General features: G+C 38.2%; 1 protein-coding gene across 1 annotated transcript; it reads right to left on the bottom strand.

Moving 5' to 3' along the window:
* Positions 1-6121: 6121 nt before the first annotated feature.
* Positions 6122-7327, bottom strand: LOC110869758. Its single transcript, XM_022118981.1, has 2 exons — positions 6866-7327; positions 6122-6793 (listed from the first exon to the last, which is right to left on the bottom strand). Exons 1-2 carry the CDS (start codon positions 7325-7327, stop codon positions 6122-6124), a joined length of 1134 nt encoding a protein of 377 aa, XP_021974673.1.
* Positions 7328-24247: the final 16920 nt, after the last annotated feature.

The following is a 24247-nucleotide window of genomic DNA, read 5'->3' as shown; positions in this document are numbered from 1 at the left end:
CATATAACGTTATGCATGTTTAAAAATGGGGAATTATTAAAAAGTCAACAATTGTTGCAATTACTGTCCTATCGTGGCACGCCTACAACCGTCCATCTCTAAGATCAATGAGTCAAATCTCTTCCTACACTTCTTAATATTTTTGGTCTTTGTAGAATAATCCTACACTATATATATGGTAGGGTTCAAGAGTGAACCTTGTGGTTTTTGTGAACAAAATGAACCAATTTGGATAATTCATTCTTTTTTATTTTTATAGATTAAAAAATAAATAGAAAGGGTATAATAGTAAAGTTTAAATACTTTCTCTCTCCAACTAGAATTAAATGCTTTCTCTCCAATTATACATATGTGTATGAAAAATATATGTACAATAACAATGTGTCTTGGTTGTTGTGTATAAAAAACAAACAGTCACTATAAACATGTGTATAAAAACCAATTACTCGGCGGATATCAACCCGCCTAGATTTTCAAGGACCTTAACAAGTCCTGCGCCCATCCACAAGTGAATGGGCTTGGACTAGGGATGACTTGACAACGAGGGTCCCCGCTTGGGCTCCTCGTCTAGGCTCACTACCTCGGATTGTTAACTGGGCCCGAGCTCATTTGGTCTTTCTCAGTATTTTTAGTCGGTTCGAGTGGGCCATGTCCTAATAAGCCCATTATTGGGCCAGCCCATTAGGGTTATGGCCCAAATGTCTTGTTATAAAAGGCAAGGCTCCTTCTCCAAAAAGGGACAGACGACATCTCCCCAAACTTGAGGTTATCTTCTCCTCCATCTCCTTTATAACTCCTGCTCTTCTTCTCTCACTTCCAAAAACTATACCATTTACTTGCACTTATAATTACCATTGCAACACATGATACCGGAGTGCCCTCGGGGTAAACCCCCTCGGGCCCTCTAACTAGATTTACCTGTGGCTGCAGCCCAGGACCCGATGTCCCGCAAGAAGAACCGTCACCAAGACGACAAGATGAGGAATCTGAACCGGATCACACCGAATCTAAGGTTAGTAACGCCAAGCCATTTCAACCACGGATTCGACAGTATTTATACTAACATGTGGCGGAAAATTCATTCTAAAGGGAGTCAAACCCATGCTAACAAATAACATATATATGTAGTCATTTTTGAATTTGTCAAGTAATATTTATACAGAGGGGAATATTCATTCTAAAGTGAGTCAAACTCATGCTAATAAATTGCATATATCTAGTCATTTGTTACTTTGTCAAATAACATCTAACACAATCGGAATATTCAATTTAAAATGAGTCTAACCCGTGCTAATAAATAACATATATCTAGTTATTTTTTACTTTGTCAAATAATATCTAGCAAAATCGAAATATTCACATAGTATGTTTGAGTTTTATGATATAACTAATACTTAGTCATTGAATTTATACTATAACGTATTTACAATTTCTAGTGTAATCAAATACAAATATACAAAATTATTCGATAATAGTAGAATCAATAAATTTAACTCTTAAAATGATTACATCAGTTTAGTGATATACTTATTCTACTTCTTTGCCATGATCACTTGTACACTAAAACATTATATACTTGGACATTTTATTTCACATGTTAATATTGACCAAGACAAACATCGAAACGTACGTAGACAAAAATGAGGAATGGTACCTTCGAATGTTTTTATAACATTACAGTTTAAAAAATATGACAAAAATACATAAAAGAATTACAGTGAGGGGGGAAAGTAATTATCCATAATTTTATTAAAATTGAGGGATTAAAGTGTAATAAAATGAGAGATCAAAAATGTAATTAGTGTTTAAAAGACTAATTTTCCTTTATTTTAGGGTTGTATCTTATGTATTGAAAAGAAAAAGAATTCTTATTTGTTAAGTATTTTAAAATACACCTTCCTATATAAGATAGTATACAATTTTAAATTGAAAACTAATTCAAATTAATGAGTTTGTTTAGTTAAGGTGGTGGCCAAGAAATTTAAACCGAGCAAGTATAAAAACCATCCATTTGTCAATGATAAGGTAGGCCCGTACCGTAAACATCAATAATAATAAATTTTTTGAATACGATTATATTATTATTATTATAAAAGTCTGAAATAAAGTAAAAATATCCTGTTATATTATAAATACACTTAAAATAAAGTTTAGTGCCTGTTCACATTCATCGCCTTCTTTTACATATGAGATTATCTGGTGTATGAAAACTATAATTGGCGATCTGGCGTGATGGTCTAGCGTGCTTAAATTTAAGCAGCTCATCAGGGGTTCTAACTCTGTTCTTCTTTGTTTTTTTCTTTCTTTTGGTAAATGCAATTTACAGGGCCTTTAGTTTAACGCTATGTGATATGAGATTATATTCGGCGTACGAAAACTAAAATTTGGCAATCAGGCCTTTCTTTTTTACATATGAGATTATATCCGGTGCACGAAAACTAAAATTTGGCAATCTAATGTGATGGTCTTTAAGGCTATGTGATAATGTACACTTAAAACAAAAGGTTGGTGGTTGTCACATCATAACCAGCGCCTTTCTTATTTTCAGATGAGATTATATCCGGTGTACGAAAGCTAAAATTTGGCAATCTGATGTGATGGTCTAGTGCGCTTAAACTTAAGCAGCTCATAAGATCCCCATTTTTTTTTTAATTCTTTGTTTTTGTAACTTCTTGCCCTTAATTTAAGACTATGTGATAATAACTCACATATGGGTCCGTAATGATAATAATCAAATCATTATTTCTTTTAACATACTAACTTTAATTTTTGTTTTATTCTAGGCTTTTATGTAAATTATTTTTCCTTATTATTTAACTAATGTTTTTTTGAAACAAAATTTTAACTAACTTTACACTTACAAATTGTAATTATTTGAACTCACATTGGTTTTTGTGAAACATTATAGTCTTCTTTATCTATGCAATGTTAATGTCATAAATGTAACATGTGTGACAAAAAAAAAAAAAAAAAAAAAAAGTCATTTCACGCCTAGATATCACACGTTAAAATTTCCTTGAGATTGTCCTCTCACAACTTTTTGTAGTCTTGTACAGTCGTACATAAAAAAAATTATAACAAAACAATTAAACAAATTTTTTTGAGTGGTTAATGCTCAAATAACAAACTTAAAAGAAGAGTACATAAGAAAATTATAACAAAACAATTAAACAAATTTTTTTGAGTGGTTAATGCTCAAATAACAAACTTAAAAGAAGAAGCAAGAGAAGCGAAATCTCACGTTCAGGGGCAGATCTATAGCTAAGAAAGAGGTTTCCAGAAATCTGTTCGGTTCGTAATTGTTAGTGTTAAGTTAAATAGAAAAAAAATAAAGGAACCCTTTAATATTTTCTTGGGGAAATGGACTGTATCACCCTCTACTATGCAAAATTGGCCAATATCACGCTCAACTTTCAAGTTGGCTCCCACCACCCTCTACTCGACAAGTTGGTGTCACTGTCACCCCTTCGTTAAAAAAACACTAACTGAGTTAGTATTTTAAGCCTAAGTGGCATTTAAATGATGACTTGGAAGCACACGTGGACAGAAACTTGATATATCAGAGGTTTAACATCAATTCAACCATTTAACCCTAATTCCCAAACAAACTCATCTTCTCCCCCATCAAATTGGTGACGAAGATCAATTGCAGGTAGAGGGTCATCGCCGTTCTTGCCCTAATACCTCCTCCCCATAGCCGATCTTGCCCTAATTGCCCATTGAAACATTCAGTCAACATGTCGTCTTCTTCTACCTCTGCTGTAATTCGAAAACCTAAAGTATTCAAGGTCGATTTGGATGGCAATTTGTACTGTCATCACGATGTTGTTGCTGTTCTTCGAGTAGCTGGTCGTAAAAGTGAACGACATGGTGAAGAATTTTACGGCTGTTCTCACTGGCCTGTAAGTTGAAATTGCATATCAATTTGGTGTTTAGGAGATATTCCATTGCAATTTCCTTATAGTTGTTGTGTTTTGTAGAGAGGGGATTGCAAATTCTTCCTCTGGAAAGAAGATGTTGATAAGATGTTCGTTGAACGTTCATACGGCACCTCAACTCAAGTGACGTTTAAAGACCTGAAGATAAAGAACCTTGAATTACAGAATATGTTGTTAATAGAAGAGAACAAGAACTTGAAAGCAATGAGATTTGACACAAAGACGAAGTCGAAGAAACCATATGTGCTAACCTTTGTAATTGCAATTGCCATATTGTTGTATTTGTGGAATTAGTATTTATTGATAATGAACTGTTGTGGTATTTAGTGTTTGTAACCATTTGTGCCCACTTGTTATGAAATGAAGTGTTTTGTTTCTTTGACTCAACTAGACATCTAACTTAATGTACATGTTGACCATACTTGCAAGTGACTGAAACAATTTGCAGTCAAACTGTTTGAGCCAAATTCACAAACTTGTAGAAACAATTTGCAGTCAAACTGTTACAAACTGCATATGAAGCCAAAATGGCCAAAGTTTGACCAATTTGCAGTCAAACTGTTACTAGGTGCATAGTTGGCCAAATATGAACCAAAGTGCAACTGCACTTGCAAGTGAACTTGTAGAAACAGCAGACCAAACTGTAAGTTGAATTTTGGCCAAAGTTTGACCAATTTGCAGTCAAACTGTTACTAGGTGCATAGTTGGCCAAATATGAAGCAAAGTGCAACTGCACTTGCAAGTGAACTTGTACAAACAGCAGACCAAACTGTAAGTTGAATTTTGGCCAAAGTTTGACCAATTTGCAGTCAAACTGTTACTAGGTGCATAGTTGGCCAAATATGAAGCAAAGTGTAACTTCACTTTCAAGTGAACTTGTACAAACAGCAGACCAAACTGTAAGTTGAATTTTGGCCAAATTTTGACCAATTTGCAGTCAAACTGTTACTAGGTGCATAGTTGGCCAAATATGAACCAAAGTGCAACTGCACTTGCAAGTGAACTTATACAAACAGCAGACCAAACTGTAAGTTGAATTTTGGCCAAAGTTTGACCAATTTGCAGTCAAACTGTTACTAGGTGCATAGTTGGCCAAATATGAACCAAAGTGCAACTGCACTTGCAAGTGAACTTGTACAAACAGCAGACCAAACTGTAAGTTGAATTTTGGCCAAAGTTTGACCAATTTGTAGTCTAACTGTTACTAGGTGCATAGTTGGCCAAATATGAACCAAAGTGCAACTGCACTTCCAAGTGCACTTGTAGAAACAGCAGACCAAACTGTAAATCACCAAACCAAACTGCAGACTGACCAAAACATACCAAACAGAAAGCATGGTCATCAATTTTTGAGTCAACCTATTAAAGTGAACACAATGACCATAATGGAATATGTACACCAATATGTGACTCAATCAACAACAGAAAAAGTCAAACAACACTGAAAAAGTCAAACAACATAGAAAAGTCATAGATTGACTACCTAACTGGTCCCACATTACTAGAAGGTGTTTTTAGACAAAATATTAGAGTCATACATAACATTGTCTACTTAATTAAGTCATACATAACATTGTCTACTTAATTAAGTCATACATAACAGTGCCACAAACACAAAAGATCACATATAACTTCAGCCTTGATTGGTCTTTCTCTTTCCCTTATGACTTGACTTGTTGATTCCCTTTTGACTTGACTTGGTTCCCTTTTGAGTAGATTTCTGAGTTGCCTCTTGAGTGGACTGCTGGGTTGCCTCAAGAGTGGACTATTGGGTTGCCTCATGAGTGGACTGCTGGGTTGCCTCTTGAGTGGACTGCTTTGTTGCCTTTTTAGTTGACTTCTTCTGTCTCTTTGGAGCAGAACAACCTGAGACACAAACTTTAAGCCATGTAATTAACAAAAGAATAAACTCAAACTTAATAACATTTACCTTCAGTTGTTTTCCCCTTCTCAGTGCACTTTCTTTTGTTGTGACCTCTAGCCTCACAGTTACTACATTTCATTATAACCCCATGCTTTGTGAGTTTCCCAGGCCTTTTTGGATCTTCATGAGGATCCCCCTTCTTATTCTTCTTGGGCCTACCAGGAGCAGATTTGATTGGTGGTGGATCCATTGGCTGATTGATCTTGGTCCAATACCTTTCACTAGGCAATGGAGGTATTGAGAACTCATAAGCCTTCATCTATGTATCTTTGTGATAACACACATCAACATAGTCTTCAGCATTCTTATGTAAAAAACCAGCAACAGCACATACATGTTTACAAGGATATCCCCTTAAATCCCATTTTCTACATGTGCAGCTTCTCTTTTCTAGATCCACAGAGACATCATCAAAATCCCTTACTTGAAAAACTTGATATGATGAGGGATACACCTCACATCTATAAGAAGCAGCTTTTGAAAATTCAAGTTTTTCCTGGATTTTAGGGCATATGATAACATCTTTGGCAACCATTTCTGTCCTTTTTGTCACTAACCTACTCATGACCTGAATCCTTATATCCTCTAACATATGAATTATGTGTTTTGACCTTGCATTAATGATAAAACCATTAAAGGTTTCTGCCATGTTGTTTACTATTACATCACACTTGGTGTGGGTGTTCAAATAGCACCTGTTAAACCAGTTGGGATTCTGCTTCAGTAAGGCCTCTACAGCATCAGGATTGATTGCTTTCATGTCTTCAATTGCTTGTAGATAGTCACTTTCAGAGTAAGCCCTAGCTGATTTCCAAAACAACTCTTTCAGCTCCTCATCTTTGAATGATTTGTGCCAATTTGCATAGATGTGCCTTGCACAGTTTCTATGCTCTGCATAGGGCCACATCATTGAAACAACATTTAACAGACCCTGCCAAAGCATTTAAACATAAGTAATGAATGACTAAATAACTGATTTAAGAAGACAGAATTGAGTAACAACCTTTTGCTGGTCAGAAATCAATGTCCATGAAAGCCCAACATCATTTACTTCCAAACATAGCAGTAGCTCATGCATGAACCATTCCCAACTGTCATTGTTTTCTCCTTCAACAACTGCCCAAGCCACATGATACATTTGGTCATTAGCATCCCTCCCTACAGCAGTCAACAACATTCCTCCAAGGAAGGTCTTTAGAAAACACCCATCTAAGCACAATACCTTCCTGCATCCAGCTAGAAACCCTTTTTTAAGACCATCAAAACATACAAACAGTCTGAAGAATGCTTCACATGTGGCCTCTGGATCTAGATTAATGAAACCTGGTGGAGCAGTTTCCAACTTGAAAGTTGATGATGGATTTGCTTTCCTTAATGCATTGAGATATGAACCAATCTTACTGTAATGATCTCTCATTGATCCATGAAGCTTCTTATGTGCACTTTTCTTAGCCTTATAAGCCATCCACTTACTTATAATCACCTTGTACTTTGTCTAACAACAGTTATGATTTCCTTTTGCAGACCAGTGTGGTTTGGCCTTAAATAAAGGTAGGAACTCATCACCGATAAACTTAGCAGTTAGTTGCCTGTTCTTTTTCATGTTTCTTTGGCAAGTGTGATGGTTTTTCACACTTTTAATCATGTAACACTCTTTCCCTGTGTGCATTGAACAAAATAGATAGAAAGGACACCCTGCTACACACTTGATTACTACACGACCTTCTTGTTTGCTATCACGCTTTGCTATGAAAAGATTCCTGCCATTAGACACAGCATATCTTCTAACTGCCTCCTTAAAGGAATCCCTTGAAGCAAACCTTGTCCCAACTTTCCAAACAAACTTCTTCCAGTTAGTTTGTGCACTTACACTTGGAGCAGTTTCCCTAAACTTTTTACCTCGAACATCATCTTCTTCACTATCACCTGGTGTGGCAATATCACCATCTGATTCTTCATAACTATTGTATCCCTCTACATGTGCACAACCTGCATCATTAGATTCATGCAAATTACCTTCTTCTTCATTATGTTTGATACACTCTTCAAGTATCTTCTTTGTGGCTGCTTCTTCATCCTTGGTAGCTTGTTTAATTGCATCTTGTGATTGTTTCCATTCAAAATCTTCTTTGTCTGAATCTAAGCCAACCAATTCTTCCAAAACCTCATCCTCAGCAGAATAATAATCCTCATCATCATCACAACTGGACTCTTCATTGTAATCATTGTCTTCACCGTCTTCACTGTCCTGTTCTAAATCAGCTTCTTTATCACTATGTTGACCAAAGACTTCTTCCTGTACAACCTCTTTTACTGATTCTTTCACAACCTCTTTAAGATTTGTTTCCTTATCTATATCAAATGCCCATGAAGCCTCGTGTACTGGTTCTTCAACAACCTGTTTAACACCTGATGTACTTCCAGATCTAGGGACTTCAGGAGTTGTAAAACATTTACCAGATGCCCTACCCACTTTCACGTGTACTACTTTTTTTCTAGGCTTGGGTACTAGTTTTTTGGGTTGGGCTTGTCGTTTAATGGGCTGGGAACTAGACTTAGTTTGTCACACCCCTAATTTCCACGTGTCACCGGTGGGCCCGGTGGGGAGTATAGTGACGTAGTTGGCATCATCATAGACAAACAACACAATATATAAATGCACAGCGGAAGCAAAGATAGATTCATTTCAACTTTAATAGAGTGTAATATCAAATATCACTAATAGTTGAAACGGATCCACAGGCGGATCAAAATAAAATAAGATATTGTTCAACAGATTTATTATCATCCAAGCTTGCGAGACTTATTGTGGACGCTCTAGAAGGCAGCCAGCCTATTACGTGTAGTACCTGCACTTAACCTTTTGGGAAAATACGTCAGTTTACACTGGTAAATACAATTTAACTGACTCATGTTGAAAAGGTTGAAAATTGATTTGGATGCTCAAGGCACAAAACATTTTTATAACTTGGGATAATTATTTATTATAATCTTGTGAACGAATTACATGTTACTTGTGCGTTCAGTAGCCCGGATCTTGTCCGGGTTAAAGATCAATAGACACACCACAATAATGAGTTATACACTGACAGGTGTACGCCTACACCTCGTGCTCTGGTCGTGGCCATCTCGTAAGATGATGCCAAGGATATCCTGGACATGGTCATTAATCCCCCAAAGGCTTAAAGTAAACAAGACTGTTTAAACGAGCCGATCAAATTATTCAATTAACCACCCAAGGATGTAAGATTTGATGCTCGATCAAGCGGTATTCTATATACCGTAACCCAAGCCCGTATAGGGAAAATAAGTTAAAAGTATTTACCTTGGTAAGTATAAATCACAACTAGCAAGTGAAGGTAGCTTTTACTGGTCCTTCTATTCTGGAACAAAGGTTTATAATAACCTATTAGATTCCTAACGGATCTTTATTTAAGCCTAAGCTTAGACCGGTTAGTTTTAAGGACGATACGGTTCAAACGCACTATTAAGCGAAGACCGGATAGAACGTGGTTTAGACCCGACAAGTTTGAATACTTGTATAATATGGGTATACTAAATACATTCTGGATTTTGAGACAAAAATGATAATTTTTGACCCGTTTCGGTCAATTTATGCAAACTAGTTACATAAACCGAACCGAACGCTAAAAGAGCGTTACGGGTAACCATAAGAGTCATATGCATGTTTCCTGAGATAATATGCCTTAAATATGTTATACTATCAGTAAGATATCTCTTATTATGCCCCATACGGAATTAAACTCAATTTACGCCTCATAAGGGCATTTTGGTCATTTAAAAGATTATAAAAGAGTTAAATTTGTAATCTGAGTTACAGGTCTGATTTATACAACAAATACACTTAATTTAATATGTTATAACAGTAGGTTATGACCCATATGTGAAACTTATCATTTAAAACCAAACTATGCCCCTTAGGGGTATTTTGGTAATTTCACAAGGGCTTAAATGGTCAAAACTGGAAACCTGAGTTCAAAAACTTGTGCTTACTGTTATTATATAATAATATACTAAAAATATCAGTAGGTATTAACCTTATGTGTCTAAAGTGATTATAGTGCATACTATGCGTTAGAAACGCTTAAAAAAGCCGATTTGGAGCCATTTCTGGGTTTTTAAAAGAAAGCTGAGATTTTTATAATTGCAGAAGGCTCAAAATATTTTATTTAACAAATAAAATCAGTAGAAAAAGGTTTGGGGTCAAAAGGATTTGTAGAACTCATTTTATGGCCAAAAAGGGCAAAATCGGTATTAACCGAATTAAACTTAGAGACCTATGTTATGCTCAGCCAAAAATTAAATAAAAATCATCAAAAATCCCAAAATATTATATAACATCAGTGGGTAAAAAGTTTTATATCAAAAAATGGGTTTAAATAGGCTATACGCTAATTACGCCGTTTACTTAACATAAAGCTTTCAAATTACGATATTGAGCATAACTCTTAATCTAGACCTCAAACTGATGTCAAATTTTAAGTACATGCTTATAAATTAGTAACAAACGTTTCTACTCTTTCACTTTTTCAAAAATCACGTTTTATAGTAAAAAGGGCATAATAGTCAATTTTTAACATAAATCGGAAACATGCATATGCATCGGATGAATATTGAACCAAGTTGTAAAATCTCAGAGAGTTGTACATATATAAAAATGGTCCAAAATAAGCTCTAAGGCAGATCTCAAACATGCATGCACGGATCAGAATTGAGAGTCAAAGAAAAAGTCAATTTATGAGACTTTCGGTTTCGATCCGGGTTTAAACTGAAAATTGTCGAGTTGTTCATGATGAAACATGTTCTTACATTAATTACAAAGTTATTTTGATGATCAAACAGGTTGCATGTGACCTACATCGCTATTTATGCTAAATTTTGCAAAAACACATTCTGTTGACTTTTTAAGAAAAGCTTTGACTCGACAATCATCATGCCTAGAGTGGGAATCTGAAAATACCCTTTTGAGGGTTCGTTACCCACATAAATACCAACTTGTAGGTACTTTCAATTCGAGAAATGACAGAGCCATTTTTGTTTAATCATGAAGTCAAACTAAATTTACGACGGATTGACTTTCGGTTAATAAACTAAGCTAGAATGAATTTGAAAGAGTTATGAACACTTACAATGGTCCTAAATAAGCTTAGAGATCACTAGGAAGATGCCTTGATGTCCAGAAAGCTCCAGAGATGGTCTTGTGAATTTTTGTAATTGCAAGTGTTGAATGTTGCAAGCTTCAAGACCCCTTTTATGCAACTTTGATTCATTAGGAGCTGCCACAAGGGTCTAGGAATGTTATGAGATGTGTCCAAGTGCCCCTAAATGCATGTAATACCATTGGTGAGTCCCTTGTATCGAGCAACAGCTGTAAACAACCGAAATCAGACCTGCAACTGGCACCTGTCCGTTTTCCGTCGCTGGGCAGGTCACGCGGCCCGCTTAAGGATCCCAGGCGGGCCGCCTGGCTTCTTCTGATCCACAAAAACTCTTTTAATGTTTGCGTTTTGGTCCTTGGTCCTTTGTTACGTGGTTTTGGCTATCTATCTTGCTCATTAGACCCTCAAACTTGATTTTTAAGGACCTTGGGACATTTACAAACATGGTAAAGTCCTTGGTTAACTTTGTGCTCACCCGAAAAGTCATGAAATTCAACGTTGACGCATTTAACCCTTCGTGCACGGTTTTGATCATAACTTTCTCATACGATAACGAAACTTCATGAAATTTTTACCACCTATTCTAGTGAGTATATTTTATCATTACAACGCTTCGGGTTTGCCAAAAGATCATTCAGAGGTATAAATTCAACATGTTGACACGTTTAGCCCCTGTAGTTTGTAATCCCTCACTTTCTTACATTTTCCGCTTCGTATGATCCATGATTTATCCGTTTGAGATTATAAACATCAAGTAGGGTTATTGTAGAGCCTATCTATCCATTGTTAATACTTTGGACCCTTATAATTCCATAGTTTCACTGTTTGTCAACTTTAGTCCCTCTAAAGTATGTTTTCACATATCCAAAGCCTATGCCACGTGTCATTGCATTATTGGACGTAAATTTCCGAGGTGTTACATCCTCACCCCCTAAAAGAAATCTCGACCTCGAGATTTACTGGAACAAATGAGGGTACTTTTCTTTCATCGTGGATTTTACCTCCCATGTGTATTCGGGACCTCTACGGGCATCCCACTTGACCTTAACTATAGGTATATACTTCCTTCGGAGCTTCTTCACCTGTCGATCCCCAATCGACAATGGTTTTTCCACAAACTTCAAGCTTTCATCAATGTGTATATCTGTATGCGGTATGACCAGTGATTCGTCAGCGAAACACTTCTTCAGATTACAGATGTGGAACACATTATGTATACTACTAAGTTCTTCAGGTAAGTTTAGCTTATAGGCAACTGATCCGACGCGTTCGATAACCTCAAAAGGTCCTATGTATCTCGGGCTTAGCTTACCTTTCTTACCAAATCGCATCACTCCCTTCCAGGGTGATACCTTGAGCAATACTTTGTCACCTACTTCGAAGTGAAAAGGCTTACGCTTTGGATCAGCGTAGCTTTTCTGCCTATCTTGGGCAGCTTTCAAGCGATCGCGAATCTGGACAATCTTGTCCGTTGTTTCAAAAACCAAATCTGGTCCTGATAATTGAACCTCTCCTACTTCTGCCCAACAGATGGGTGTTCTGCATTTTCTACCATATAATGCCTCGAAAGGCGCAGCCTTAATACTAGTATGGTAGCTATTGTTATAGGAGAACTCTATCAATGGTAGGTGGTTATCCCAACTGCCACCTAAATCAATCACACATGCTCGAAGCATGTCTTCCAATGTTTGGATGGTACGCTCACTCTGTCCGTCTGTCTGCGGATGGTAAGCCGTACTAAAGTTTAAGCGCGTACCCAAAGACTGTAGGAAACTCTTCCAAAAATGAGAGGTGTATCTCGTATCTCGGTCAGAGATAATCGACACTGGTACACCATGTAGAGCTACGATCTTATCCATATACAATTGAGCTAACATGTCAGAGCTGTAAGTTTCCTTAATGGGAAGAAAATGTGCTGACTTGGTTAGCCTATCTACTATAACCCATATAGTATCGTTTCCCTTCCTTGTCTTGGGCAATTTGGTGATGAAATCCATTGTCACCATCTCCCACTTCCACGTGGGAATTTCAGGTTGTTGAAGCAAACCTGACGGCTTCTGATGCTCAGCTTTGACTTGCGCACAAGTCAGACATTTAGCTACATACGCAGCTACAGACTTTTTCAAACCGATCCACCAGTAGTTTGCCTTTAGATCCTGGTACATCTTATCAGCTCCAGGATGAACGGAATATTTGGAGCTGTGGGCTTCCTGGAGGATAATATCTCGAAGTCCTCCATAAACTGGAACCCAGATTCGCCCATTCAGTCTTAGCATTCCATCCTTGTCATAGGATAACTGCTCCTCAGTTACTCCTAGCTTTTCTTCAGGATAGTTAGCTTCCAACACAGCTTCCTTCTGTGCAGCTAACACCCTTTCGTTCAAACTATTCCTTATTTCTATGTGCTTGGCATTGATTTTTATCGGCTTCACTCTTTCTTTTCTGCTTAAGGCGTCAGCAACTACATTCGCCTTGCCTGGATGGTATCTTATCTCACAGTCGTAATCATTTAAAGTTTCCATCCATCGTCTTTGTCGCATGTTCAATTCCTTCTGATTGAACAAATGTTGAAGGCTCTTGTGATCCGAATAGATTACACACTTTGTTCCATACAAGTAGTGTCTCCAAAGTTTCAGTGCAAATACAACGGCACCCAGTTCCAAGTCGTGGGTGGTGTAGTTTTTCTCGTGCACCTTTAGTTGTCGTGAAGCGTAGGCAATGACCTTGCCTCTCTGCATGAGTACACAGCCCATGCCAGTGTGTGATGCATCGCAATACACCACAAATTCTTCTATACCATCGGGCAATGTTAACACTGGTGCATTGCTCAACTTCTTTTTCAGAACGTCAAAGGATTCCTGCTGCTTAGGGCCCCAATCAAACTTGATCTTCTTACGCGTCAACGAAGTTAGGGGCGCAGCAATCCTTGAAAAATTTTCGATGAATCGCCTATAGTATCCTGCTAATCCTAGAAAACTGCGAATCTCGGTAGGTGTCTTTGGCTCTTGCCAATTCATAACTGCTTCTACCTTAGCGGGATCTACTTGGATACCACGCTCACTTACCACATGTCCAAGGAATTGGACTTCTCGAAGCCAAAATTCGCACTTTGAAAATTTGGCATAGAGTTTCTCATGATGTAGAAGTTTGAGAATACAACGAAGGTGTTTCTCGTGGTCAGCCTGGTTCTTTGAGTAGATAAGGATGTCGTCAATAAAAACGATGACGAATTTATCCAGATAAGGCTTGCAGACGCGATTCATGAGATCCATGAATGCGACTGGTGCGTTAGTGAGCCCAAAAGGCATCACTAGGAACTCGTAATGTCCATAACGAGTCCTAAACGCTGTCTTGTGTACATCTTCATCCTTGACCTTCAGCTGGTGATAGCCCGACCTCAAGTCGATCTATGAAAAGTAGCTTGCCCCTTGCAATTGATCGTCGATCCTAGGCAAAGGATACCTATTCTTGATAGTGACTTTATTAAGCTCGCGGTAATCGATGCACAGACGCATCGATCCATCCTTCTTTTTGACAAACAAAATCGGTGCTCCCCAAGGAGACGAGCTAGGTCTAATAAAACCCTTAGCTAACAGATCATCTAACTACGTCCTTAACTCCTTCATCTCCGTTGGTGCCAACCTATATGGTGCTCTTGCTACTGGCGCCGCACCCGGAATGATGTCAATTCGAAACTCCACTTGCCTGTCTGGTGGTAAACCAGGTAGTTCTTCCGGAAACACTTCAGGGTATTCCGAAATGACAGGGATATCTTCAATCTTTGGCTTTGGCTCATCAATAGTAACTTGTGCCATATAAATGACACAACCCTTCTGCAGACATCTGGATGCCTTGAGCATGGACACTTGCTCAGGCAATCCATGCTGAGTATCTCCTTGGATAGTGAGTGACTCACCAGACGGAGTTTTAACTACCACTTGCTTTCTATTGCATAGAATCTGGGCTTGGTTATGCGATAACCAATCCATACCTATCACTATATCAAAACCGGCTAGCTTAAAGGGAAGTAAGGATAATGGAAAAGAGTGATTCCTAATGGATATAACACATCCATCTAAAACAGTTGAGGCGGTTTCTATGGTTCCATCAGCTAATTCCACCTCATACTTCACACTTAAGGCTTTTACAGGTAATTTTAACAACTCACAGAACTTATTATCTACAAAAGACTTATCTGCTCCAGAATCAAACAATACTCTAGCAAAAATATCGTTTACAAGAAAGGTACCTGTAATCACGTTGTCATCTTGAACAGCTTCCTTAGCGTCCATCTTGAAGACCCTTGTGTTGGTCTTTTTCCCTTCTTCGGTTTTCTTGGTGTTCTTTGGGCAATTAGACTTAATGTGCCCTTCTCATTGCAACCATAACATGTTGCATCCTTCAGCTTCTTACATTCCAAGGTCTTATGATCTGTGGATCTGCAGATTCCACAGGGTCTCGCGTGAGACTGGGATTTCGACTCAAATCGACACTTCCCAAAATGGTTCTTCTTGCAAGTTTTACATTTGGGCTTATCCCCCGATTGTTGCCTATCCTTTTTAGATCCCGACCCTTTCTTGTGGTCGTCATTTCCTCGGTGTCTCTTCTCTGATCTTCGTGAGGTATCGTCCTCACGCTTTCTCTTACTTTCTTCTGAGTTCCTAAGAGCTCTCAACCTGACTACGTCCTGGGTGAGAGAGAGGGATAGATCAGCTACTGATCTGAAAGTTGTAGGCCTCGATGCCTTAACACTTGCTTTAATCTCAGGGGCCAAACCCCCAATGAAACGGGCAATCCTTCTCGGCTCTGGGGTTACCAAGTATGGAACCAATCAAGATAGAGTATTGAAAGTGGTGAGGTATGCCTGGCAGTCTAGATTTTTCATCACCAAAGATACGAAGTCTGACTCGATCCTTTCAACTTCATGTTGTGGGCAAAAATTCTCTTTAATAAGGGTTACGAACTGATCCCATGACATACTGTAAAGTGTGGCCTTTCCGGCAGCTTGTAAGAGAGATTTCCACCACGCTAGTGCGTCCCCTTTGAACGATTGGGATACGTACTTCACTACATCCCGATCAGCACATCCGTTGATATCTACTACCGTATCCATTTCGTCCAACCAGGTCATGCAGTCTACTGCTCCCTTCTCCCCAGTAAAGTCCCGGGGTTTACATGAGACGAAGTATTTGTATGTACATGACTTATCACGTGGTTCTGGCTTATGCTCGACTTTCTTTGACGGGATACTGTTTTGGTTGGATGAATGTCGCTCATCATCCTTCTTGAGCTCATCTTTCTTAGATACATCTTTCTTAGAGGGCGGTTTGCTATGAGCCTCCGAATGAACCTTGGTCTTGGAATGTGGCGCGGACTGGGTCCTACTTCGGGTCCTATTTGATTCACTATATTGCCTTTCAATGGCTTTGGTAACAGCATTCTCCACTAATGCTTGCAGCTCCGCACCAGTTATATGTATTTTAGTGTTATCTGGGCCCTCCTCTGGATGACTGTTTATTTCCTCAGACTTAGCCATGTAGCTTTAGGTGCTACATAAAAGTAAGGACAAGGTCTATTTAGAAGCCTAAACAGTATTATCGTTCTTGACGATTTATTAACCATGGTAAGTAAGAGCCATATTAGTTAATTAGTTTCATTCAGGACTTTTTATTAGCTACTTTACCTGAGAATGAAAAATATATATTGGCACAATAGGCCTAGTCACTTGGACAAATTTCTAAATTTGAATTTTAGATTCTATGGGATTAAAATTTGAATAATTAAAACAAATCAATCCTTTTTCTTGGCAGGGGGTCTATAAATCACGGCTGCCTTTCTGTTTTATATGACATTAGTCATAATCTGTAGACATTATGTCACAATCATATATATATAGAATATAAATTCGATGATTTATTAAAAGGGTGACATGTGTGATTTTGCGGGTCACACTAGCCAAGAACGTTAACATGTTTACAGATGTTAACAGAGATTTGAATCTTTTTAAACAGGTTCTACCATATTGGCCCGGTCTTTAATATGACATTCAAGCTAGGTTTTACCTTTTTAAGATTCTTATTATTAAAATGGTAAATTAAAATAATAATTGCTATTTTTTCATTTATTCGTATATTATATTCATGCATATAATTTAAAAATGAGAAACTTAAATTAACCATTTCAAATAAAATTAACTAACACGAGTTTGCCCTAAACGGGACTTTTAAATAACATACCCACGCAGGGGCTAAACTAACAAACAAACCCTCGCAGGGGTCAAACAGAAACAAACAAACCCACGCAGGGGTAGAACAGAAAGAAATAAAATATGCCCATGCAGGGGCAGAGTACAGAAATAAATGTCCTCGCAGGGACATGATTAAATAAACTAGCAAACAAAGGATTTAGTAGTCCTTCTTGCTTTTTCCCTTGATTAAATCCACCATCTTCTTAAACATCCCACGATTGTGCCGACGATCTTCCCGTAATTCATGCCGCATCTCTCGTCGCACATCATTTATCCCTTGAAGGATTTCTTGAACTTGTGGCGGCGACATCATCGGTGCCGGTGGTGGTAGCGGATAATGCGGTGGTTGAGGAGGCTGCGGCTACTGATATCCATATGATGGGTATCCATAGGTCGATTGTCCCGTAGCCCAGGGACCTCCAAAGGTACCTTCCGGATTGAGAGAGTTGTAGTTCGTAGCTACCCAGTAGGGATCCTCTGTAAAGTTATAACCTGTGGGGTACGTCTGCTCGAAGGGATTGTATGATGCCGCGCTAGTATAAGCAGGGATTGGGTTTCCAAAATCCTGTGGTGGTGGTGGCGCGATTGGTGCAGAAGTTACTTCTGAGATGGGATGTGAAGATTCTCCCATCTCTGGTTCTTTGTGAAGTGGCGAGTACCGGCTGCCACCTGAATATGGAGGTGTGCCGATGCGTACTCCCCCTCATGTGGAAATCCGTGCGTTCGTTCGTCTTCGCCTTGGAGGCGGAGGAGGCAAAACCGGAGGTGGTGGCGGCGGTGGAGTGACCGCGACAAGTCGGGAATCCTCAGAAGGATTCTGCTGCTGTGGCTGCTGTTGCTGCTGCTGGAGGTGCAAGGGAGAGCTGTGTTGCGGCTGGTGCAGGGGAGAGTTATGGTAACTAGGGGTGAATACCCAGTCATACTGCCTGAATTTCTCCTCAAAGTTGTCGGGACCATTGTATGGTGATCCCACAAAAGGTGAACCATCAGAAATCTCGATAGGGTGGTTCGGAGTTCCAGATGGTGGCATTGAGGGATCGGTATCTTCATCGACGTCCATCGCATTGTCACCAGGAAAATGGTCTTCTGGTCCGAGTGGGTTAAAACCCATAGGCACATCAAGGTAGTCAGCAGGGTTGTACAGGCCTTGGAAAACAGGTGATGGGTGGTCAAAGGGTGATTGGTGTCCTTGGAGAGGAATATAGGACTGGTGAGAGTTGTGGGGCTCATTTTCTGATTGAGGCCCAAAGGAGTGTGGGATAGAAGGTGAGGTACTCAGTGAAACCGAGTGCCTTGCGGGTTCAGTAAAAGACCTCCACAGATTTTGAGTATCTGTGTTATGGGAGCCTGAAGGTGTTCGCCTGTGCGAAGGTCCAGCTTCATGGTCGTTTGGGGCTGCATATGCTCCTTGTCCCCTTCCTCTTCCTCTCATACGTGGCGGCATTTTGTGAACCTGTCAAAAATCAAACAAGTGACACAACAAAATATATATAAGACAAAGTTAGAAAATAAAACAAATTTTGGATATTTCCTAAGTTCTTTGTCTAGACTCGAGAATCGAGGAATGTGCAATTGTGTAACTGAGATTAAACACAAAAGACTAGTGTTTAATTCACTCAGAGTTGGCTCTGATACCAACCTGTCACACCCCTAATTTCCACGTGTCACCGGTGGGCCCGGTGGGGAGTATAGTGACGTAGTTGGCATCATCATAGACAAACAACACAATATATAAATGCACAGCGGAAGCAAAGATAGATTCATTTCAACTTTAATAGAGTGTAATATCAAATATCACTAATAGTTGAAACGGATCCACAGGCGGATCAAAATAAAATAAGATATTGTTCAACAGATTTATTGTCATCCAAGCTTGCGAGACTTATTGTGGACGCTCTAGAAGGCAGCCAGCCTATTACGTGTAGTACCTGCACTTAACCTTTTGGGAAAATACGCCAGTTTACACTGGTAAATACAATTTAACTGACTCATTTTGAAAAGGTTGAAAATTGATTTGGATGCTCAAGGCACAAAACATTTTTATAACTTGGGATAATTATTTATTATAATCTTGTGAACGAATTACATGTTACTTGTGCGTTCAGTAGCCCGGATCTTGTCCGGGTTAAAGATCAATAGACACACCACAATAATGAGTTATACACTGACAGGTGTACGCCTACACCTCGTGCTCTGGTCGTGGCCGTCTCGTAAGATGATGCCAAGGATATCCGGGACATGGTCATTAATCCCCCAAAGGCTTAAAGTAAACAAGACTGTTTAAACGAGCCGATCAAATTATTCAATTAAGCACCCAAGGATGTAAGATTTGATGCTCGATCAAGCGGTATTCTATATACCGTAACCCAAGCCCGTATAGGGAAAATAAGTTAAAAGTATTTACCTTGGTAAGTATAAATCACAACTAGCAAGTGAAGGTAGCTTTTACTGGTCCTTCTACTCTGGAACAAAGGTTTATAATAACCTATTAGATTCCTAACGGATCTTTATTTAAGCCTAAGCTTAGACCGGTTAGTTTTAAGGACGATACGGTTCAAACGCACTATTAAGCGAAGACCGGATAGAACGTGATTTAGACCCGACAAGTTTGAATACTTGTATAATATGGGTATGCTAAATACATTCTGGATTTTGAGACAAAAATGATAATGTTTGACCCGTTTCGGTCAATTTATGCAAACTAGTTACATAAACCGAACCGAACGCTAAAAGAGCGTTACGGGTAACCATAAGAGTCATATGCAAGTTTCCTGAGATAATATGCCTTAAATATGTTATACTATCAGTAAGATATCTCTTATTATGCCCCATACGAAATTAAACTCAATTTACGCCTCATAAGGGCATTTTGGTCATTTAAAAGATTATAACAGAGTTAAATTTGTAATCTGAGTTACAGGTCTGATTTATACAGCAAATACACTTAATTTAATATGTTATAACAGTAGGTTATGACCCATATGTGAAACTTATCATTTAAAACCAAACTATGCCCCTTAGGGGTATTTTGGTAATTTCACAAGGGCTTAAATGGTCAAAACTGGAAACCTGAGTTCAAAAACTTGTGCTTACTGTTATTATATAATAATATACTAAAAACATCAGTAGGTATTAATCTTATGTGTCTAAAGTGATTATAGTGCATACTATGCGTTAGAAACGCTTAAAAAAGCCGATTTGGAGCCATTTCCAGGTTTTTAAAAGAAAGCTGAGATTTTTATAATTTCAGAAGGCTCAAAATACTTTATTTAACAAATAAAATCAGTAGAAAAAGGTTTGGGGTCAAAAGGATTTGTAGAACTCATTTTATGGCCAAAAAGGGCAAAATCGGTATTAACCGAATTAAACTTAGAGACCTATGTTATGCTCAGCCAAAAATTAAATAAAAATCATCAAAAATCCCAAAATATTATATAACATCAGTGGGTAAAAAGTTTTATATCAAAAAGTGGGTTTAAATAGGCTATACGCTAATTACGCCGTTTACTTAACATAAAGCTTTCAAATTACGATATTGAGCATAACTCTTAATCTAGACCTCAAACTGATGTCAAATTTTAAGTGCATGCTTATAAATCAGTAACAAACGTTTCTACTCTTTCACTTTTTCAAAAATCACGTTTTATAGTAAAAAGGGCATAATAGTCAATTTTTAACATAAATCGGAAACATGCATATGCATCGGATGAATATTGAACCAAGTTGTAAAATCTCAGAGAGTTGTACATATATAAAAATGGTCCAAAATAAGCTCTAAGGCAGATCTCAAACATGCATGCACGGATCAGAATTGAGAGTCAAAGAAAAAGTCAATTTATGAGACTTTCGGTTCCGATCCGGATTTAAACTGAAAATTGTCGAGTTGTTCATGATGAAACATGTTCTTACATTAATTACAAAGTTATTTTGATGATCAAACAGGTTGCATGTGACCTACATCGCTATTTATGCTAAATTTTGCAAAAACACATTCTGTTGACTTTTTAAGAAAAGCTTTGACTCGACAATCATCATGCCTAGAGTGGGAATCTGAAAATACCCTTTTGAGGGTTCGTTACCCACATAAATACCAACTTGTAGGTACTTTCAATTCGAGAAATGACAGAGCCATTTTCGTTTAATCATGAAGTCAAACTAAATTTACGACGGATTGACTTTCGGTTAATAAACTAAGCTAGAACGAATTTGAAGGAGTTATGAACACTTACAATGGTCCTAAATAAGCTTAGAGATCACTAGGAAGATGCCTTGATGTCCAGAAAGCTCCAGAGATGGTATTGTGAATTTTTGTAATTGCAAGTGTTGAATGTTGCAAGCTTCAAGACCCCTTTTATGCAACTTTGATCTCATTAGGAGCTGCCACAAGGGTCTAGGAATGTTATGAGATGTGTCCAAGTGCCCCTAAATGCATGTAATACCATTGGTGAGTCCCTTGTATCGAGCAACAGCTGTAAACAACCGAAATCAGACCTGCAACTGGCACCTGTCCGTTTTCTGTCGCTGGGCAGGTCACGCGGCCCGCTTAAGGATCCCAGGCGGGCCGCCTGGCTTCTTCTGATCCACAAAAACTCTTTTAATGTTTGCGTTTTGGTCCTTGGTCCTTTGTTACGTGGTTTTGGCTATCTATCTTGCTCATTAGACCCTCAAACTTGATTTTTAAGGACCTTGGGACATTTACAAACATGGTAAAGTCCTTGGTTAACTTTGTGCTCACCCGAAAAGTCATGAAATTCAACGTTGACGCATTTAACCCTTCGTGCACGGTTTTGATCATAACTTTCTCATACGATAACGAAACTTCATGAAATTTTTACCACCTATTCTAGTGAGTATGTTTTATCATTACAAGGCTTCGGGTTTGCCAAAAGATCACTCAGAGGTATAAATTCAACATGTTGACATGTTTAGCCCCTGTAGTTTGTAATCCTTCACTTTCTTACATTTTCCGCTTCGTATGATCCATGATTTATCCGTTTGAGATTATAAACATCAAGTAGGGTTATTGTAGAGCCTATCTTTCCATTGTTGACACTTTGGACCCTTATAATTCCATAGTTTCACTGTTTGTCAACTTCAGTCCCTCTAAAGTAGGTTTTCACATATCCAAAGCCTATGCCACGTGTCATTGCATTATTGGACGTAAATTTCCGAGGTGTTACATAGGTTTAATGGGCTGGGTACTGGACTGGCAAGTGGACTGGGCCTGTGGCTTACTGGGTTGGGAACAATGGTGGGTCTTATGCTCAGACATAATTGGGCTACGTTGAACAAAGACTTCAATGAACGATTCACTCCAATTTTTAGCCTTAATTGCAAGTTCCAACACATCTTTACCATCACGAAACAGTTTAAAATCACCATTATCCGCATCCATCCCATACATATAAAAATCCCTATTTTCATACTCGTTGGTTTCCATTACATAATCAACTAGCTCAAAGTATGCGATATGATCAAAATCCATTTGGATTAACTTAGAATTACCATCAATATACTGAGGTTGATCAAAAGAGAAATCAAGACAACCACCGTACCAAAGCATAACATCTATACGCTCCATAACTTAAATCAGTGTGTAAAATCACAATGCAATCAACCCTAACATAAACCTTACCTCTTGGGAGTCTGAATGTTGCCTGCAATCGTCGATGATCAAGGAACTAGGGTTTGATCGCCAACATCGAAGTGAACTGGTGAACTGGGTTTTGATGAAATGCAACTGATTAGAGAGGGAAAGAGGGGTATTTATTGAGGCTCTGTCCACGTGTGCTTCCAAGTCATCATTTAAATGCCACATAGGCTTAAAATACTAACTCAGTGTTTTTTTAACGAAGGGGTGACAGTGACACCAACTTGTCGAGTAGAGGGTGGTGGGAGCCAACTTGAAAGTTGAGCGTGATATTGGCCAATTTTGCATAGTTGAGGGTGATACAGTCCATTTCCCCTATTTTCTTAGATGAACCCTTGAACAAAATGGAGTACTGTTGTATTGGTAAGGCGCGTGTTGTTTATAGTTCATGTCCCTAGTTTGAGTCCCTTCACTAGTTTTTCCTCTTATTTTTTCTCCGTTTTTTACTAAAAACGAATTTGGGTTTAAACTTTTTAAGGTTTATGCCTTAGCTGTATACACACCACTTCACAACGCTCCTGTCTTCCACCACAGTACCACACACACGTCGTCCTCGTCCGTCCAACAGCCGCCGCTCGTCGAAGCCTGGAGCCACTCCAGGCCCTTCTCTCACAATTTTACTCGGTCACTCTCTTCAGGTTTGTTAATAATTACTTTCAGTTTGTTAATTTTAACATTCAGGTTGTTGATTTATGATTAGTGATGTTATATCTTAGAATTTATTGATATTAATTCTTAAACTTTTGTATTGAAACTTAGAACTTAGGAATTAGGGATGCTAATTAATATTTTAACTTGTTGTCTTTTAATCTTTTTAAAATTATGATTGGTGATGTAAATTTGTAATCTTTTGAATGTTATTAGTTTAAAATAGATTCGTTTAAGATCAAGAAAACTAGGGGATGTCTTGAAGGTGAAACTCGGGCTACATAGTTCCTGAGTTCACCCAATGGAACTTAAAAAAGTAGTCACGAGGTCACTTGTGGAGATAGATGCTGCATTTGCACGGTTATATGCTCTTGAATCTTTCTGGCAAAGTGCACTTACCACTATAATCTTTGGGAGGTTACTTCAATAATCTATATTGTTTTTTATGTATTATATATCTCTCGTAAATATATTTGTATGATAACAAATTACTAAATCTAGATCAATATAATTGATACTTTCTAATGATGAAAATTCATAAACAAATAGTTTTTGAAAATTGCGTAAAAAGTATGTTTTTTCTTTGTGCAACTAACTCTGTCCCAATTCAAGATAATTTTGTAAATCAGATTTTTCTTATGTGATGACCTTACCCCATCC

This window comes from Helianthus annuus, chromosome 8 (assembly GCF_002127325.2).
Source record: "Helianthus annuus cultivar XRQ/B chromosome 8, HanXRQr2.0-SUNRISE, whole genome shotgun sequence".
Taxonomy (NCBI): domain Eukaryota; kingdom Viridiplantae; phylum Streptophyta; class Magnoliopsida; order Asterales; family Asteraceae; genus Helianthus; species Helianthus annuus.
The sequence above is the reverse complement of the archived record's forward strand: the minus strand, read 5'-3'. Positions and strand labels throughout refer to the sequence as shown.

Excerpts from the sequence above, each read along its gene's own strand:
- LOC110869758 (XM_022118981.1), bottom strand. The coding sequence starts at position 7,327 with ATGGCTTATAAGGCTAAGAAAAGTGCACATAAGAAGCTTCATGGATCA. Across the intron at positions 6,794-6,865 it reads TGATTTCTGACCAGCAAAAG|GGTCTGTTAAATGTTGTTTC; the intron begins GTTGTTACTCAA and ends ATGCTTTGGCAG.